We start from the raw sequence: 21196 nt of genomic DNA, 5'->3' as shown, positions 1-21196 counted from the left end.
ACTCAAAGATTCCTTTATTAGAAGCCCCAGCAGTCCAGGCAAAAAGGAAAATCTTCATCATCTTTCATCTTCTCCAGGAGCTCTCTGGCCCAGAAGGCAAAACTTGCCAAAGAGACTTCCCTATTCCATGGAGCCATAGGCGGAAAAGTAAATCAGGGATCTTGGAGGTCTTCTAGTCCATCCCCCTGCTCAAGCAGAAGATCCTATATCATTTCATATAAGTGACCGTCCAGTCTTTTCTTTAAAGTAGTTGCATTTGAGAGAGGAAAACTGCTTTGGAGATTTACACATCCAAGCAGCAGCTGGGAGGAATAGAAGCGGGGAGGAATAGGTGGCATCAATACTAGAAGCCACAAAATTCTGAGTTGCAGAAATCCAGATGAACGCCAAGAGGTTGGCGTTTTCTGGCCCACTTTGCTGCCCTCTAGTGGCAGCTCTGGCGCTTTTCTATTCTCGCTCCCCGGATCTCCGCAAGCCCCACCTTTCAGTTCCGTTTGGAATCGACTGCGAGGTGCAGCTGCAAACCCGGCCAGGAAGAAGAGGAAGCTACCATCGGGAAAGGAGAAGAGGGAAGCGCACATCCCCCACTCCAACCTTTGGTTCTCCTTTAGTATATTTCAGAAAATCCTATACCTGAGGCCAAGGAGGGGGGCTGGGCCGAACCAAAGCAACGGCGGTGCCAAACGAATGAGAGCCTTGCGGCGCCCGAGGACCTGACTGTCCAGCGGGAGGAGAGACCCTTCGTTGGAAAAGCCCATCTCCTCTCCCTCCTCCCCCCCTCCAGAGCAGACCCGCACGTGCACACACCCGTTGCCCTTAACGACGGCGCCACCTCGCCTCTCCTGCCGCCGGCCCACTCCTTTCCGCGGTCCGGTTCGCCCAATGGGCTGAGCGGACAAGGCAAAGGGGCGGGGAGGAAGGAGAGGAGTGTCCGCGCCGGAAAAGGCGTGACCCCCACGGCGGAAGTAGCCGCAGGAGCCGCAGGGTGTGTAAGTGTGATAAGAGGGAAACGGGAGGCTCGCGCGCCGACAACGTTCGCTTCGCCCGCTATCCGAGGCCCCAACGTCCCTCTCGTTTTGAGGCGGTCGCACCCCGTCAGGTGAGCGCTATCCCGCCAAAAGCCTCTCCTCCCCCCCCCCCGGTCCTCACCGCTGAGCGGCGGCGCTGAGCTTTGCCCTCCCTCCCCCCATGTAGCCGGAGTGGGGGAGGACGGTGAGCGGAACCGAGGCCTGCTCGGTTCCGGCTACTTGATCCCGCTCTGGGATGCGCTCTTCCCGAGACGCCGAAGCGAGGTCGGTCCTCCGCCGCGCTTCCTCCCCTCCGAGACTGCCCGGAGGGGAGGCGGGGAATCGGCTGCTCTTGGCGCGCTGCTTTTGCTCCTGTTCCGCTGCTGGAGCGAGGCTTCTCGGGGAGGGGTCACCTAGCTAGCTTGGGAGCGCCACGCCCTGGCTGAGTCACCTTCTCCTGCCGCTGCTACCCGGGCATGGGCGTGCTCACCTGTGCGTAACGAACCCGAGACTGGGCTCTCGGCGGAGCTTCTGAGAAGCCACGCTGCGGTTGCAGAAGAAAGTGGAGGGCGGCAGTCCTTTCAACGCAATCCTTCTGCCTGTCCTATTCGCTTTGTGTGTGCGTGCGTGCGTGCGTGTGTGTCACCACCTGGAGCGATAGGATCCCAGTTCCTTAAAATGACTTAAATGACGCAATTAGACTCCCAGGTAGATCCGGAACCAGGATGATTCGTATAGCCCGTGTATTCTTGAGTTGATCTGTATTTCAAATTCGGTGCCCTGAAGAAATTGAGTCTGCATCTTACATGGATGGCATCGCAAGAGAGGTTTATTTGTGCCACGCTTTGTAATCGCGTTTGGGAATTCCGGAAGCTTTGGGTTTATCGGTTCGGCATTTCCATTAGGAAAAAGGAATGGAGCCTGGATCCGTGGTTCCGAGAAATCGGGAGAAACCTTTTCCCAGCTGGGTTGGAATGATAAAGCAATTGGATCTGTGGGGGTGAGAGATCCTAGTGAGGAGATCTGAGGAGCCATGGTTTTAAAGTTTGCACTTGCTCCAGAATTTTTTTGTTTTTTTGGAAATCACAATTGAGCTTTCCCATGGGAAGCCTCCACTTTACTCGGTGTAATCTGAAATGAAAGCCCATATCATCTAGAATAGAGCGTCTTGGGAGATGCTAGCACTTAGCTGGTCTTTTCTATATTCAGAAACCAAGAAGGGTTGGCCCTGGTTAGTATTGGATGGAAGACTACCAAAGAATCTTAGAGCTGTAGGTTAGTCTTAAAGATGGGAAAGCATCCTGGAAGAAGACATTGTCAAACTGCTACCATACGGTTGCCAAGAGAAATTAATAACTTGTTCGTGCAGTTATCAATTAGCATAATATACTATATATAGAAAGACATGCTTGCTTTGATGCTGATGCTAGCATTGTAAGCTAACAAAATATTGTGGACTACTATCCATTTTGTAAGATGAATTATCACTGTAGCTAATTATTCACTTGCTTATGGTGATGAAAAGACACACAATATATGTGAAAACTCGTTCTTCCATAAAGAGCAAGTGATGTATTGCTACACTGTTGGAATACATAGGCCCCAAGGATATACTACTGTTGCATTCCCTGAAAAGTCTCCACCAGCTGATACAGCCTGTTGGGAGAGCATCACATAATCTGCAGTATCTGTCAATGCTGCTGTTGGTCTTGCATCAGATGTCTGTGTGCCTGAATTATAAAGGGAATTATATTTGTCATTTGTTTTTAAAGCTTTTCTTTCTCTTCCCCCTTTTCTCTTCTTGTTTGTTGCAAACGAATTTCCTAAATTCATAACTGATTTCTAGCACCTGAGATCTAATGGTAATAACTGACAGTTGGAGAGATACTTGTCTTGCTATTCAATTTTGATTGAATTTGGTTCTTAAGAAAATTAGGGTCTCTTCAATATCTAAAAATAAACAAGTTTCTAATTGCCCATAATTAAAACAACTTAAAATTTGTAAACAACCCCCCCCCCCCATTTTTACTATACTGTATTTCTATGCAGTTGTAATCTGCCATAAATCTAAAAGGTTTGGCAGCATAACATTTTAAAAGAATAGTGAAACCATTTAGGCAGATAGGCAGTGGGATCCATTGAATGTTTTCAGATATAGCTTAGAGAGCGTTGTCTGAAATGCTTAATTTGGATTTTTTTTATTGATCTGGTTGTTGGATATAAGGACCTTAATGCCTGTTCCAATTTAGTTTCTAACATAATTTGTTTAATATATAATTCAGTAGTATGATAATCCAAAATCGAGCGGATTAGATAATGGCTTAATAAATTATGTGAACCCAGCCAATAAAATATCACAAATGATATTTTTACAGTTGAAACTTAACTTATCTTCAAAAGCTCCTATAATCAGTTGCAATACCAAAGATTTGAGTCGTTGTTCAGAGTTCTTTCCAAACACTTTCCCTTTTTCAGACTGTTCCTTTACTTATTTAGCCCCATGTTGCTTCTTAAAGTAACACACACACACCCAATCTTTTGAAGGAATGCATTGTCTCCAGACTCTTACAACAAATTTATAACAAATTCTGTTATAAATATATTGAGTATAGGCCTATTATCACTGTAAAATATAAAGTTTAATAAGTGCCAGAAATCCTGTAAAACATGAAATTAAGCATTTTTAAAATATATCTACTAAGTTCATTTCTTTTGATCAAACAACACTACCTGGTCATTCATATCCTTTTGCCAGGGGTGGTACCACTTAATCATACTTTTTGCCTGAGGAAGAGTGGCACAAATTTAATCATTAAGCAACCAATCACAATAAAAACAATTTAAGTAATATGTCACATTTGTCATTTTGAAAATATGCAATTGTCTTTTGATAATAGAATGGTTTATTATTATTTTTTTGCTTCTGTAGTTGATTTCATGCATTATATAAATCAGAAGCAAAGTAATTACCCTGGAATAAGATATAAAGAGCCATGTCCCAAAGGTGCTTTTTCCAAAAACAGCTGGACTTGTTTTTCCTTGTAGATGTTTTGCTTCTCATTCAAGAAGCTTGTTCAGTTTCTTGGGTGAGAAGCGAAATGTTTTCAAGGAAAAACAAAGTCCAGCTGGCTTTTGAAAAAGCACTTTTAGAACAATCATGACCTGGATGACTGAGAATAATATCCATAGACATAAAGAGCCATGCTTGTGAACAATCAATTCATCTTTGTTTTCTTCAGTGTAAGGGAAATGATAAGCCTTAATTGCTTTAACTATTTCTAATGTCTAGCAGGCTTTAGCCTTCTGGAAATTCCTATTTTGGTTTTGTACTCCCAACTTAGCAGAAATGACAGTTGGGATATCTATTAGCTACCATTTTTTCTCTAAAACTGGTAGCAAATATGTTGCATTCTATTATGAGATTCTGATGACCTGTTGTATCTGTGACTGACAGTTACAGCATTTCCTGTTTGGATCCCCCAATTAAATATCTGAATGCCACTTTATTTACCCGCTGCATATATAGATGCAGGTGAAGTTGATTTTAAGATGTTCTTTTAATTGGCCTAGTTTCTGAGGAGTAATTTCTTCCATTCATTCGTTGATATTTAAGTTATATAACAAATTGAGGAACAAAAAGTTGGATTAGAAGTTTTATGTATTTATGGATTGTTTCAGAGGAGGTTTGTTCAAGTGAGCAATATTTAATCATAAAAGACTACATGCATTATTTAGCTGAGTAGATTTGCTACATGTAGTCTAAGTCTGCTCTGGAGAATCCGCTAACTGCAGAGTGACTTCAGGAAGCTGAGAAGGAATAATGAGTTATTTTTCAGGTACAATTTGGGTAACAGAATGAGTAAATTCAATATCTGGGGTTAATAGAGTTTAAATTGTTGTGATTGATTTGAAGCTACGGTTATATTGTCCATGATTCAGATTGAGCTCTGTGTCAAAGATTGTTGAGTTCTGCTGCTTGTCGAAACAAAATTTTGAAAGTTATCTTCCTGCTACTAGAAAGTATTGCATTAAGAACAATATCCATCTTTGTGTCTCTTTTATTTGTGGTTATAAGAGATTCATAGAAATGGTTTTTAAGTATTTGCAGAGATTTAGGAAACGCTTAAGAATGAGTGTTACCCCAGCTGTGTATTCCACAGACGCCATTTCTTTTGCATAAGACTTATAGCTATCTCTGAACTTAGAATGGGTCCTAAAAAGCCACCGCCTAGTAAGGCATCTTTGGCCCCGACATCTTCTACGTCTAGTCCGATTACACAACAGACACATATGGCTTCATTTCTACAACCTAAAACAACTGAAGAGAGTTCAAAAGACTTATCTGTTGCCCAAATATTTTGAACTATTTTGAAGGGACAGGACAAACTGAAAAAACAATTGGCAGATCTAAATGAACAGCTCAGAGAAACGCAACAACAAGCAACACAAAACAAGCAGAGAATAGGTGTGTTGGAGGAGGACATGACTGGATTGAGGGAGGAGGTTAAGACGGCCCAGAAGGGGAATAGAGAATTTGAAAATCATATGATAAAGGTGGAATTTGAAAGAATGTCTTTTTTTCTTAGATTTCAAAACTTACCAGAGACAGAAAATGAAGACCTTAAGGAGATTATGACCACAATTTTATCAGAATATATTAAAAGAGACAAACAACAGCTATGGTGGAATATTGATTTGATTTATAGGATCAATTCAGCTTATGCTAGAACACACAACGTTCCAAGGGAAGTACATGTTAAATTTCTTAGAAAGACTACAAGAGATGAGGTCTTAGGAGCTCAGAGGGTGGGACCATTAAAATATAAAGACAAAGAAATAGCCATTCTTAAACAAATTCCGAAGAAGGTAAGAGATAAGAGGAAGAAATATTCCTCTTTATCAAAGAAATTATATGATAAAGGAGTTTGGTTCAGATAGTTATTGCCAGAAGGAATGTTGATTTTTTGGGAGGGCAACAGAATTAGAATCAACACAGTTGTGCAGGCAGAGGCCTTCATTAAAAAACACATTGCCTTTCTAGATGGAACGGGACAGTACACAAGACATGAAGGAGGGAGGGGCAGTGGCTTCGCCAGAGGGCAGGGGGGAGGAAGCAACATCAAGAACACTCAGGTCACAAAAATAAGTTTGAAATATTATTGCAATTGTTGTTACAATGTAATTGTTGGAAGTGACATATAAAATGATTGAATATATTGTTGATATAATGTAAAACAAAAAGCTGCCAATTTTTATCTTTTAATATTTGATCTTTATTTTTTTTTTCTGTAAAAGTTGTGAGATTTGGGGGGACTTCTACCCTTCGCACGATGTAGCTGTCAAATTTTTTTATACCTACTTACCCCATCCTATAAATATTTGTAAAAACCAATAAAATTCTTTAAAAAAAAAGGATGAGACAGTTACAAGTTTGAGGTTTATTTATTCTTTTATTCATCTTATTTATATAGCATAATGACTCTCAGTGTTGCACTAATTGTAGGACAGAAAAATAGAACCTTTAATACCATCTTCAAACTTAGAATGCAATGCTTTGTGCATATACCGGTACATATACCTTTTAGTAAGAAATTCCACTTCCTAGTGCTATAGCATCTAATATGAAATTGGAACAAAGAAGAATAGGTCACAGTGGATATGAATAATATAAGGCTTTATGCATTTCAGTCTGGTTCTGATTTTCCTTTAATACTTTTGACACAAATCCAGGCATCTTTTCTGACTGTTCTGCATTTCCATCACTTGCATATAAAGTTGAGTCCATAAGGTTACAGAAAGAATGCGGGTCACTCTGTCATTGTAGGGTATCTGCTATTAATTAGATTTGTTTTTTCAGTTATCTTGTGCTCTGTTTTTAAAACCTAGTTTGATTCCAATTCACAGCAAGCTGGCACTAATCTCTTCTTTTAACTATAGTACTGGATCTGATTATCCTAGCAAATAATTGGAAGTGAAATAAAATTCTTGGAAATGTGGTTATGATAAAAACATTTATGGGGTGTAAAAGTAATGATTAGAGAAATTGATAGTCTACTACACAATGTTTTTTTTTAAAAAATCCTTATTTGTCTGGTTCCCTTTTGTCTATGGATTTTATTGCACACTAGGATTACATTATGTTAAACACTTGACTGTTGTCTGTCAATATGAGATGACAATTTCAAACCCAGTCCTCTTTTTTCCTTTGCCCCTTTTCATTTCCCAGGATTTAATGGACACTTTTATTCTCCTTTTTCAGGCTTGGTGGTAGGTGTCTGTTGTAATTTTATTTCTTGTCTGGGAAACTCCCCTCACAGTGCAATTTCCACACTAGAGAAGAGCAAATTTCTCATATTTTGTATCAGCCATAAAAAAAACATTGTTTTTAGTATTAAAATATTTTCTATAGATTTGAGGGACGTGAATAGGAAATATACATCATATACAACTTTTTCCTACTCTTTAGGAATAACGATGGATAAAAGTGAGCTTGTACAGAAGGCCAAGTTGGCTGAGCAGGCAGAACGCTATGATGATATGGCTGCTGCCATGAAGGCTGTCACTGAGCAGGGTCATGAGCTGTCCAACGAAGAAAGGAACCTACTATCTGTTGCCTACAAAAATGTAGTTGGTGCTCGTCGTTCTTCTTGGCGTGTCATTTCCAGCATTGAACAGAAGACAGAACGGAACGAGAAAAAACAGCAGATGGGAAAAGAATATCGTGAGAAGATTGAGGCTGAGTTGCAGGACATATGCAATGATGTTCTGGTAAGTGTCTAGTAGCAATCTGTACCTCAGCACTTGTTAAAGTATATTTAAGTGTCCCCCAACCTTATTGCTGGATTACAGAGTAGTGCCAAAGGTTATGTCTTGTTTTCATTGAAATTAGCTCCCATCATTTGCTGTAGATTGAGTCACTGTTAGAAAAAGCATGACCCAACAAAATGGATGTTCTGTAGCTGTAAAATGCTACCAGACCAGAACCTTTAAATTCAGACTCATTGACAACCTCTGTATGTCCTTGAAACAAACTGCCCTTGGTTACAGAGTTTCCATGCCATTAACCCTGCTGTGTTATGCTATTTATCCCATCTATGGAGTTCAGTCATGTTCCAGAGGGGGTCATGTCTAATTCTAGATGAAGTGCTATCAACTTTATTACTTTTAATATTCCTCTAGGAGATACGTGCAAGGTGGCTGTGTGGTATTACACACTGTTTGTAGATTGTTTGTCAAACTATTTTTAAAGCGCCAATGTGCTTCTTTTACTTAGACCTTATAAAGCTATTAAAATTATCCATTTTAGGGGTTGACTGGGTTTCAGCTTGTATTGAATATACACATTTTGATTTTATTGTATATCATAGGCTTTTATCCTAGATACTTCTTTCTTTATATTGTGATTTTATATGTTTGTGGTACATTATTATTTGCTGATTTTTGGTCTATGCACTGCACACATGTATAGCTCCATGACGAATAGTTTGCAACTGCAACTACTAACTAGAAGTTAAATATTTATACTTCTTTTGAAGTCATGTTTGGCTGAACAATCCTGCAAAGTATAGTTCCTCCTGCTAGCTAGGCCTTAAGATTCTTTTACTATTTAGGATTTCTTTTGTATGCTCCACTGTTGGATACTTTCTTCCATTGTAGGTAAATAGAACAATGGATTTGCTGTAAATGTCCTTTTTCTATAGTAGGAATAGGAGATCCTCCTATCCAGATATTTTCCCAAAGGAAATATTGCTAATCTGCAGCTTTGCCCTTGTTTATATTTTATTTTCCCTCTAAAGAGTGAACTTGTATGAACTTAGCTAATGGCTCTGAAAGTGAGTTGGACTGGTTAGCAAAATGAATGGGAAGAGTAACCTGTTGTTGTATATTTACATGAATGTCATTTTACTTATATTCCATTTCTGATAAGTCAGTAAAAGCTGCTAGTTGTACTTGCTATGGTAGGTTACTCTTAAATGTTACTAGCAGATAGGTGAAATTTTTTATATGGCTGCCTATCCTCTTATTAACCTTGAATTTGAACCATTAGTCTCAATGTAGTTAAAGTTGCTTTGATTATCCTGTTTATTAATTAGACCACTAATTATTTGCCTTTGTTACATATGTTTGCTCATTATTTTCTGGAGGAAGAGGTTTTGTCTACATGTGTCCATTCATTAATAAGCAGAACTTGAGTGTCCGTATTTTTATTTGGTGAGTATTTTTACTTTGTATAGGTCTAGCTTGTGTTGAGGACATTATTAGTCATCCTTAACCAAACAAAGCATCAGAAAATTATTTGCTAAAATTCATCTCAATAAATAATGCTAAATTGAAGAGATAGCATTCTTAATTGTATGGCTAATTTGTTTTTCAGGAACTCTTGGATAAGTTCCTTATTGTTAATTCCACACAACCAGAAAGTAAAGTCTTCTATTTGAAAATGAAAGGCGATTACTACAGATACCTTTCAGAAGTGGCATCTGGTGACAACAAGCAAAGTAAGTGACATATCTTATATGGTAGGGTGATGTTCTACAAGAACTATAGATAACATTTTAAAGGCTTCTCCCAACATTTCTACTTACCAATTGACTCAGGGGTGTCAAAATATAGGGAAAAAGTGACTTTCATTTATGTTTTCCAAGCTAACCAGTGCTCCCAGTACAAGAAGAGTTGAGATTTGACCACAAGAGAAAATGTGAATGTTCTACTTCATTTTACTTCAAGTGTTCAAATGTTAAAAAATGTGTGGGAAGCAGAAAGCATGAGTCACTTGTTCTTGTACTCCACATCTTAACCCTGTAAAGGCACAGATGTATGGAATGAAATATGCTTGCTCTATGTATTTATAGAAACCTAATTTTTCATGTACCTTAAAATTTTGGAATGAAGTGGGCTGTGCATATGTTACTTTAATGTGTGGGGGATGTTCTTTTCACTAAGTTATTGATATTTTAGTGTATACCATACTTTTTGCACTATAAGACACCCCCCCCCCAAAAAAAAAGTGGATGGAAATGTCTATGCGTCTTATAAAGCGAATATTGTAGTGGGATCGGGGGGTTTGGTGCAACAGCGGCATTTGCCGCCTGTTACCACTGCCGCCGCTCGCCACCGCCAGGGAATGCTACAGCCTTCGCTGCTGAGCAGGTGATTGGATTGGCCTATCAGAATACCACCAATCAGCTGTTCTAGGAGGTGAGTATCCCTGCCACCTAGAAAGGTGATCAATGGTATTCTGGGAGGCCTATCCAACCGCCAATCAGTTGCTCGGCATTGAAGGCTCCAGTGTTTCCCGGCGGCAGCGGTAGCTCTGCTCAGTTGACTGATAGTGGGCGCAATGGAGCAGAGCCCTGATAAGCCATGGGCTGGGGCTGCAATGTGCTGAAGCTGACCAGGTGTTTTTGACCTAGGCTTCCTGAGAAAGCATAAATCATAATCTTAATCCCCCAAACCTTCTTTTATTTAAACGGTTGTGAATTATGGTCATTCACAATCCATAATGATTCACAAACAGTCTGTAAAGAGTCTGACAGATGTCTGTCTGAGTTGCCGCAGTCTTTCAGGGTAATGTTGATAAGCGCTCAGCTTTATCTCCCTTGGAACGCTGCCAGAGATCTAATTGTCAATCAGGTTTGCAAGGTCAAATATAGCACAGAATCAAACAGGACTTCTCAGAACCTGAACCGATTAGATGAACTAATTGCTTCCTGCAAAGGCTCACATGCCTTTGCTCCTCTATTATGTCTTATGGGAGGGGCCAATAATCTTCAAGTCTTACTCCTGAGTCGCCCTTTTTGTCTTAACTGTTCTTGCCTTCTGGCAGCTCTGCGCATCCACACACTGAGAACAGGCTCACACTGTTCTTCTGCCTCGCAGAGTCCAGAGGCTCTGGGAGCAGTATGTAACTACCAGATGGCACTGCCCCCCTCCCTGCCTCCAACACAGAGCCCTCGTCCAAGCCTTCCCCAGACTCCAAGACTGGCCCCTTGTTCCTCCCCAACCTCCTCACTGTCCTACTCTGCTGCCACCTCCGCAGGCCTCCGGTGGGCCACAACACCAGGCTGTTTGATGTTTGCTGCAAGGATGCTAGCCAGATAAATACTGGATGGATGCTGGGAGGCTCCTCTAGAGCTAATGTGCGTATTATGGTCTGGTGCATCTTATAGTGCAAAAAATACGATAACCTTTTCAGACTGGGATGGGATTCCAGTAGTGCTGTTCCAGATATCTCAGCTAAAGATAGGCAGAAACATAGGTTAATTCCCTCCATCTTCCTCCACCCAATTTTTTTTTACCATTGTAAAAGGATCTGTTAGGCCACTATAGGTAGTCCGTGACAGTTCAGCAACTGTTCTGAAGTTATGACAGCATTGAATTAATGGTGGTTGTGACTGGTTCTTGAAGCTCCAACCATCCCAACATCCCCTGGGGTCATGTGATCACGATTTGGTTCCTTGACAACCTGTTTGCCTTTCCAATCAGTTGCCAAGCCCCCCACGATCACACAATCGCCATTTGCAACCTTTCCTGCCAGCTTCCCCAGAAAGTCAAAGGAGAAGCCAGCAGGGAAGATTGCAAGTCACTGGGATGAATCTCCCCCACCCATGTACCTTCCTCCCAACTCATCTGCACTTGACCCATATGGCACCTTGCCCATTCTCCCTGACCCACACAGTGCCTCTTGTACATCCTCGACCCTCCCCCATATCCCCACCCCCTTGGTCCTTCCTCTACCTGGCACTAGCCACTTTAACTGCTTGTGACTTGTAGATGGTTTCCCTATTGTCTTTGATTGTGGGAAGGCAGTAGGAAGTTACCTTGCCTCACCTAACAACTGCAGGATTCAGTTAATGACAGTAAATGGTACTGAAGTGATTTCTGTCGCTAAGCAAAATGGGTCACATTTTGTGAACATATCACTTAGTGACAGAAATTCTGGTCTCAGTTGCCATTGTAAGTTTAGGACTGCCTGTATACAAATAGTATAGAGTCTGTAGATATTTTTCTATGTTCCTACTTTAAAAATCCTTTGCAATTCTGCATGCGTAAAATCAAGTATAGTCTTTAGTTATTCTCATATTGATTGACACTTATCTTACTACAGTATTTTTTAAAATAGATTTTAAGCTTGTGATGACAAAATTGGGAATTTTAAAATTCCAAGATCATATTGTACAAAGATTAATTTGTTGAGGGCATATTAATTCAGACTTCAAGTCCTCAGATTTTAAAATTGAGCAAACTTTTTAGTCGCTTGTCATGAGTTTATGCCTCGCTTGCTCTCTCCAAACCAAAATCTTCATTATTTTTTCTCAGAACATTTAATCCCCATGGAATTTAACAGGTATCCTAAAGTGGTTTCTAATCCCACAATCGCCGTCCCTTTGCTGCCTACTAGAACAATTTTTTTTTGCCATAAAATAGAAACTGCTGCAAGACTTATTGGAGGCTACAGCCCTGTGATGTGTTTTGTAATGTGCTTTAACGCATTGATACAAGATCCATCTATTTTTAATTCCCTTACCAGCTATTTGAAGAATAACAGTTTCTTGAAACAGAATTCCCCAATCTTTCTGACTTTGCGGACTAGCCGGGGGGGGGGGGTGTCCACGTGAGCAGTGGGCAAACGTGTACATGCAGCTCCATTTGTGTGAACGGCTGGCATGTCTGCCCACTCGTCACACAAATCAAGCACATGTGCTCGGCACCACCACCTATGCAGCCCGATTCTGAACAGCTCAAGGCCCAGTAAGGCCCAGTAGTGAAGTAATCCAAAGAATAAGTACAGGCTTTATGGTTCTCATGTGGTTAAGATTGGTGACACAAGTAGCAATTCTGCAGCAGCTCTGTGCAGTGATAGTGCAAGTCGTTCTCGACTTACAATCACAATTGGGACCAGAGAGTCCATAGCTAAGTAAAGGATTTGTTAAGTGAGTCATTTCCAGTTTTATTTTATTTCATTTCGCCACAATTGTTAATCAAATCACTGTGGTTGCTAAGCAAATCTAGCTTCCCTCATTGATTTTGCTTTGTTGGAGGCTGTCTGGGAAGCTTGCAAATGGTAATCACATCACCCAGGAATGCTGCAACCTTTGTAAATACCTGAATTTTGATTACACGAATGCAGGGTTGCTGTAACAGCCATATATGTGTGAGGACCAGTTGTAAGTCACTTTTTTCAGTGCTGTGGTAACTTTGAACAAATGGTTTTAAGTCACCTGTAGTGGTGAAATGAGAAGAAGCAGCAACTCAATTCCATCTGAGAGCTAGGGCATGCCTGCAGAGGTGGGGGCCAAAAGATGAGGCTCCAATCCCAAGGAAATCCCTGCCATCCTTCTGTTGTGGTGGCATCCAGGCCTACAATTTCAGTCTGCCTCCCGGTACCTGTAGAGATTGGAATTGAATGTAGCCCTACTGTTGTCTTTAATGTGTGGCCTAATTTTATAATAAAATCTCACCTTGGCTGTGTATTTTGTATCTGTCAACTGGGCAGGTGACAACACCTGGCTGAACATATCTAAGCTTAGCAGTTAAGCAAGTTGGGCTTAGTTAATATTTGGATGGAAATCTTAAGTACTCTTTCCCAGGAACATGTATTTTTGGCTCTACTAAAAATATAACAAACAAATTTGTTTGCTTTTTTGTACTAAAATAATTGTGAAAGAACATTTAGAAGAACAGTTTAATTGCTCAAGATTTTCATTATTTGTTTCATTACTTGATTTCTCATATGAAGAGGAATTAAAAGTATACTTATCTTTCTTCATAGCAACAGTAGAAAATTCTCAACAGTCATATCACGAAGCATTTGAAATCAGCAAGAAGGAGATGCAGCCAACACATCCTATTCGGCTTGGTCTGGCATTGAATTTCTCTGTGTTCTACTATGAAATATTAAACTCACCCGAGAAAGCCTGTAGTCTGGCAAAGACAGTAAGGACTTAATTTTATTGAAATCTAGTGAATGGGAAAGAATAAGTACACATTAAGGGGAACATAAATTTAGGTAAAATTAATATTTGAGAATTATTATCCTCTAATGTATTAAATGAAATGTTATTAAACTAAAATAGCTAGCTGGATACTGGAAATAGTCTCTAGACAACAATAATTTAAAATGTGCATACTTTTAAATTCTATAGCATTCCAATATTAGTGGGAAAAAGCAAGGTATGACTTTAATTTAGATCCAGTTACATAATCTACAATTTAGATTTATACCCAACTCAACACTAATTATAAACATATGGGTTGAAAACAAATACCTTTACTTTTATGAGAGAGAGAGAGAGCGCGCGAGAGAGAGGGAGAGCTGCAGCAGAGAAGGTGTTTTTTTTTTACATCCCAGGGACGCACAATGTGCCTATTGTATCAGATCTTATAGAAAGACAGAAATGAGAAAGAAGTGTTCCCTCTGATAGCCAAGCCCATTGCTATAAAGGGCTTTATAAGACATATTAAAGTATGTCCATAACAGTTTGCACCGCCTTTTCATGGGCTACCTGAATCTTCCAAGTGGTATTTTAGGGCAGTCCCAAGTAGAATGCATTGAAATTCATACATAAAATGACCCATGCATGCATGACTATAAGGGGGAGATTCCTACAGGAAAGGGTACATGAGGAAGCTGTGAAGGTCTGCCTCACCACAGCTGTCAACTGCTCTTCAAGCAGTAACTGTGAATCCAGAAGGAATTTACAAATCACAGACTGGTTCTGTTGGGGAAATTCCAAACAAATAATGCCGAATTCTAGTGCGAGGAAATTATATACCCATGGCCATTCATCTTGTACTGGCTGAGTTTAAACCTGTTCCTCTTCATTCATACCCACATAGCCTCCAACTGCTGGTATAAGACCTAGGCAGTATTACTGATAATCTGGGTCAAGATATACCTGAGCCCATTATCAATGGATGACCTCACCCAGCAGTTTCATGTAGATGTTAAAAAAGGATAGATAAGAGTGTTCAACTGTGAAGCATCCTGATTGGATTGAATTTGGATTGGATTTATTGGATTTATATGCCGCCCTTCTCCCAAAGGACTCAGGGCGGCGTACAGTATTAAAAAACACATATCACAAAAGTTAAAAGGAAATTAGATAAGTATCCAAAAAACATCCAATTAATATAACAATAACATTTTAAAAATTAGATAAAATTAACAGGTTAGGCCGGCTTGCCGGAAAAGCCAACTTTTTAGGGTGCATCGGAAGGACTGGAGGTTGGGGATTATGCGAAGCTCCGGGGGCAGCTCATTCCAGGGGGAAGGCGCTCCTACAGAGAAAGCTCTCCCCCTGGGGGTTGCCAGCCGACACAGGCCGACGGCACCCTGAGGAGCCCAACCCTGTGGGATCGTACTGGACGGTGGGAGGCTACTGGTGGCAGTACGTCGCAGGTACCCTGGGCCTAAGTCATGGAGCGCTTTAACGGTTATAATTAGTACCTTGAATCGTATCCAGAAAACAACCAGCAACCAGTGCAGGCCGCCTAAAAGGAGTGTAACATGGGAGCACCTAAGTACCCCCATGATAACCCGCGTGGCCGCGTTCTGGACCAGCTGAAGCCTCCGGGTGCTTTTCAAGGGCAGCCCCATGTAAATAGTGTTGCAGTAGTCCAGGCGAGAAAGGACGAGGGCATGAGTGACTGTGCATAGAGCATCCCGATCCAGGAAGGGGCACAACTGACTTACCAGGTGAACCTGGTAAAGCCCTCCTGGTCACGGCCGTCAGGTGTTCTTCTAAACTAAGCCACGTGTCCAGGAGGACACTCAGATTGCGGGCCCTCTCTGAGGGGGCTAAAATTTCTTCCCCTATCATCAAAGATGGAACAAGATGCACAAATCGGGATGACGGAAACCACAGCCACTCAGTCTTGGAGGGATTGAGCTTGAGCCTGTTCCTCCCCATCCAGATCCACACAGCCTCCAGGCATCGGGACATCACGTCGAGGGCATCGTTTGGTTGGTTTGGGTTAGAGATGAAAAGTTGGGTATCATCAGCATATTGATGATACCGTACCCCAAAACCACGGATGATCTCGCCCAGTGGTTTCATATATATGTTGAACAGGAGGAGTGAGAGAACCGACCCCTGGGGCACCTCACAAGTGACGCTCCTCGGGGTTGATCCCTGCCCTCCAGTCAACACGAACTGCGACCGATCCGACAGGTAGGAGGAGAACCACCATAAAATGGTGCCCCCCACTCCCAACCCCCCGAGTCACAGTAGGATACCATAGTCGATGGTATCGAAAGCCGTCGAGAACCAATAGGACCAGGACAGAGGAGCAGCCCCTGTCCCGGGCCCACCAGAGATCATCAACCAATGCCGTCTCCATGCTGTACCCGGGCCTGAAACCCGCCTGAAACAGATCCAGGTAGACAGCTTCATCCAGGTACTGGGGAAGCTGACGTGCTACCACACTCTCGACAACCTTTCCTACAAAGCGAAGGTTCTGAGACCGGATGATAGTTAGCTAAAGAAGCTGGGTCCAGGGAAGCTTCTTAAGGAGGGGCCTCACCACTGCCTCCTTCAAGACGGTGGGAAAGAACCCCTCTCTCAATGAAGCATTGGTAATCGGATGGAGCCAACCCCGTGTCACCTCTTGGGAAGCCGAAACTAACCAAGAGGGACACGGGTCCAGCACACAGATGGCAGCACTGAGTCTCCCCATAATCCTGTCCATGCCCTCGGGGGTCACAGGGTCAAACTCATCCCAAATTGTCTCCACAAATTCATCCCTGTCGACTCACCCGAATCTACCCAGTCAGTCCAAGCCTGTCTGGATCTGAGCGATTTTATCCTGCAGATACTGAACAAATTCTTCAGCCCTACCCTGCAAGGGGTCTTTCCCAGTTCCTTGGTTAAGTAAGGAGCGGGTCACCCTAAACAGGGCGGCTGGGCAGTTATCTGCGGACGCAATAAGAGCGGGAAAATGTTGCCGTTTTGCTGCTTTTATCGCCACTAAGTAGGATTTAATATGAGATATCAAGGTCTTTGAGCTGGCTCTCCTCACCTGTCAGCTTTGACTGGAATTGGTCATGGAGAAAGGGGAACATATTTGCATTGAACTAACTCTTAAGCTGCACCTAACTTTGTCACACCAAAGCAGCATCTTAGATCCAGCATTACCCACTCCTCGTTGGAGTTCAACATCTTAGGCAGGGAGGTAGAGCAGAAAAGCCATTATAGCATTGATAAACCCAGCTGCTCCCCAGAGCCCAATTTCAACCTTGTAAGTAGCATTTCATTTCCCATTTAGCTAGTTCTAATTAGACTTTAAAGTGAATCGTATTTCTTAGTTGGAAATGGCAGAAAAAACAATACAAATAATACTTGCATTTGTTTTAGGCATTTGATGAAGCAATAGCTGAACTGGACACACTGAATGAAGAATCTTACAAAGATAGCACCCTGATTATGCAGCTACTTAGAGATAATCTTACTGTAAGTATCTTTGAAAAAAGTGGCCATGCCAGTTAATTTCTATGGAACTTCATATCTTTAACTCTTTCTAAATATGCAGTTAGTTATTATTTATGGATTAATTGGAGTCCTGTGGAAAATGTTATATTTGGAAGTACTATAAGGCAGCGGTCCTCAACCTTTCTGGCTCTGCAGACCAGTGGCAGTTGCAAGTGGGGGAGAGAGATGATGGTTTCATGCATGCTGCTTGTGCAAATGCAGCTTTGCACACTTGCCTGCCACGTGTGCGGCCCGGTTCCCAACAGGACTATGGACTGGAGTTCAGGGACCCCAAATATAAGAGATAACATAAAGCTTTATACATATCTATGTTAGAAAACTTAATAAATGCCTTTTCCAGTCTGCTTACATATCTTTGTTTTCTATTGATAGACATTATATACTCATTTCTTTAACTGCCTATATTCTCTAGTCTTTAATTCTTCGTTAACTGTTTCTCTTAAGTGCTGTGCTGAAGCCAAGTCAATATAAAATAGAATTGCCAGTATCTACTTTCCAGACCATTGAAATTAACTGCATGTCTTTAACATAAACATGCTTGTATACTCTTGCAGCTATGGACATCAGAAAACCAGGGAGATGAAGGGGAAGCTGGAGAAGGTGAAAACTAAGTCTGTCGTGCTTCACTATGTGTTCAATGTCACTGTATCCTACACATTATATTCCTTTGTGCGGCAAGCAAAAAGAATAGTACATCGACTTCACAACCTCAACGTAGCAAACTGTCTGTGGGGTAAAAAAAAATTGGTTGGTGTTCTGTGTATGTCAAATGGAAATCAGTTGAACAATGGCATTCTGAACCTTTCCTATTATGAACACTTGCAGTTATGATTACCGTGTTTATATTTTTTTAACTGAACACTGTGATTATGGGTTTTGCGATTGCAGTTGACTTTACAAAACTCAGATGATGAAAGAATAGATACAAATCATGTAATTCCTTGGAAGGATAATAATCTGGTATCAAAAGTTGCTGAAGTACAATTTCTGCTGTAAAGTTGTATAGAAAATTATAGAGATTATATTGTGATACTGCAACATGGAAGGGAAACAATCTACTGTGTGGTATTCCAGCTCAGCAGCTCACTTCTGTGAATTGAATAGGCATGTTCATTCTGACATTTCTTGTTTTTTTTTCTTGTTTTTTTTAAACGATGCTGGACACACACTGCTTTTTAGCCAAATGATCCTGCGATTTTAATCTTTTTCTTAAATTTCGTTCAAAGCCAAGGGGAAATGAAAATCGAAGTAGCAAATTCTTAAATGGTGGCAGAAAAATGTGGCCTTGCCTCTGGGCAGATGATCCACTGCTCTTGCCAAGGGCAACATCATTTTGGTCAGTAATGTATTATACATTTATCTTGTAGGCTAGTGGATTAACGAAATTTGGGTTCTACTTTTATGGCTTTATTAGCTGTAGAATAGTTGCATGAAATATTTTTTCCCAGTTTTTAAAAAGTTAAGCATTAACTCCTTCCAGGAAAGAAACCTGTATCTTTAAATATCTGAGTTCTTGGTACAAATTGTGTCTCTCCTGATGTAATTTAAATTAGAAACTCACTGTACTTGGGTTTAATTTCTGGTATTTGTAGAAAGTAAAATATACTGGAGGACAGGTCTCGCTTAGATGCAGGTGGCCTATTGCTGCTATAGTTTTTGCCACTCCTGGCTCAAAACAAATAATCGGGCTCATATATAACATTTTCCTTAACTTTCTTAGAAATATAGATCATAATGTTGAATTATATAAAAAATTTGTCCAGGCAAAGATTGGAATTCAGTAGTAGTTGCATGAATAATGCAGTGAAAGATGAGACTATTTCTCTTATTGGGCTTTTCAATATCGTTTCTCTGCTTGTGACATTCCACTTGGCTTATAGAGTCCCTCTGTCTGTTCAACTGTTTGCTGAAAAGAAAATTCATGCACTGACTTCAAAATTCCCTCTACTAGCTGAACAAATTGTGCAGTTTTTACTTGGCGCTTGATAAATGCAGTAGTGAATGTGGAACCGAGCCTGTCTGTATATCTGGTAGCTCTTTTTGCATTGTTTCTACTGACCAGTATTTTGCCTAAAGTTTGCTTCTGTGATGGTTGTATTAACTAGCACACATGTGGTTATGAGAATAGTATAGCAAAAAGAAATACCTGGTTATCGATGTACTAGATTTGTGTATGTCTTTCAAACAGTTCTAGTTTCACCCTCCACAATCAGGAAAGTGTAAAACGATTTAAAAATAAAAAAAATTATCAGTTTGTAGTTTCTCTTTTTTTATGTTATCACAATCACTTGGTAAAATTATGGCTAAATTCAATATGATGGAATGGCTATGTTATTTTGGGACCCTAACAATACTGATTGTATTAGATCAGGGGTGTCCAAACTTGGGAACTTTAAGACTTGTGGACTTCAACTCCCAGAATGTATTAGATTATATGCAATTGATGTAATTGATGTATCGGTGATGTCTATGAACTGATTTTTTCTATTGGTCTAAAATGATATAAACTGATTACTATTTCTTTGTGAGCAAAATATTGAAATTTGGTTTTCTACATGGAATAAAATTGTACTTTATAACATGATAGCATATACTATACTGTCCAATTTTCCTGGAAACATCACCAGTACCTCATAGATGGTATAAAGCTAAGGTACATTGTAGTCTACATTTTTTAAAAGGAGTTAAAAAGCAAATTGCATCATAACAAGAAAAGTTAATCTTGTAAAACTTCGTTTCGGAACAAGTTGCCCTTTGGTAAAAATATTGGATCTAATAAAATGGAATATTTACATTGAGTACTTGTTTTAATCTGGACAAAACTAAAAATATTTCTCGGAACTCTTGCAATAAAGTATCTTAAAGTCAGTCTTTTTGTAGAATCTAGGTGGCAACAGCCGGAAGACAGAAATTGTTGTATGGCCATGAGAAAAAAAAATGGATATCTATGGAGTTACAGCTGTTCTGATAATACCAGACACCAAAGTGGTTACTTTAGTTTCCAGCACAGATTTGTTTCTTACAAATGGGTAACATCTATGAACTGGAGTTGACATTCACAAATAGAGGAATGGGTTATGGTACACTAATTTGGGGAGGGCTGGAGTCTGACCCCATATTCTGCAGCAATCCAGATGAGAGAATAATTCAATCTATAGGAATTAACTCAATGTTTCCACACACACACACACAAGTTATATGGCACTTTCATTTAGAAATCTATTTCGTGCAGATGTATTTGCATCTGTAGCTTTGCATTTCCTGTAAACACAGAAAGAAACCTTTTTGAATGTTTTAAATTCTTTTTAACTTCAAAGTAGATTGGTCCTCAGATTCTTTCTGAAATGAGGTATGAACACATTTGCTCAAAAGCTACATTTATTACAAAAATAAGACAAAATTTTATATTTTATAATTGACTCGGAAGTACAGAGATTACAGAATGGATTTTCAGACTGGTCTGAGACTCAAAGGCAATTTCAAAGTGGGCCATGGTGGCATGTTCCTTTTGGTTTAAGTCTTTGAGGCAAAGCAGAAGCAAACTTTGACAGCTCTTCCAAAATGCCTGAGCTGACTGCAATACTAATTTTGAAAACTGCAATAAAAATTGGCCCAATGTGTACCCCAGTGAAATCAGTTTTATTCATAGGGGATATTCTTGTGATGTAGTATGTAGTGGTACATACTATTGCAATTTTG

At 40.5% G+C, this 21196-nt stretch overlaps 1 protein-coding gene across 1 annotated transcript; it reads left to right on the top strand.

The window, feature by feature from the left end:
- Positions 1-937: 937 nt before the first annotated feature.
- On the top strand, positions 938-20295 carry YWHAB (tyrosine 3-monooxygenase/tryptophan 5-monooxygenase activation protein beta). The gene is made up of 6 exons (XM_081946368.1): positions 938-1099; positions 7474-7775; positions 9382-9505; positions 13780-13943; positions 17363-17458; positions 18052-20295. Exons 2-6 carry the CDS (start codon positions 7482-7484, stop codon positions 18106-18108), a joined length of 735 nt encoding a protein of 244 aa, XP_081802494.1. The 5' UTR covers positions 938-1099; positions 7474-7481; the 3' UTR covers positions 18109-20295.
- The last annotated feature ends 901 nt before the right edge of the window (positions 20296-21196 follow it).

The sequence above is a fragment of the Natrix helvetica genome (assembly GCF_964273705.1).
Source record: "Natrix helvetica genome assembly, chromosome: 3".
In the NCBI taxonomy this organism is placed as follows: domain Eukaryota; kingdom Metazoa; phylum Chordata; class Lepidosauria; order Squamata; family Natricidae; genus Natrix; species Natrix helvetica.
This window is presented reverse-complemented; position numbering and strand designations above follow the sequence as displayed.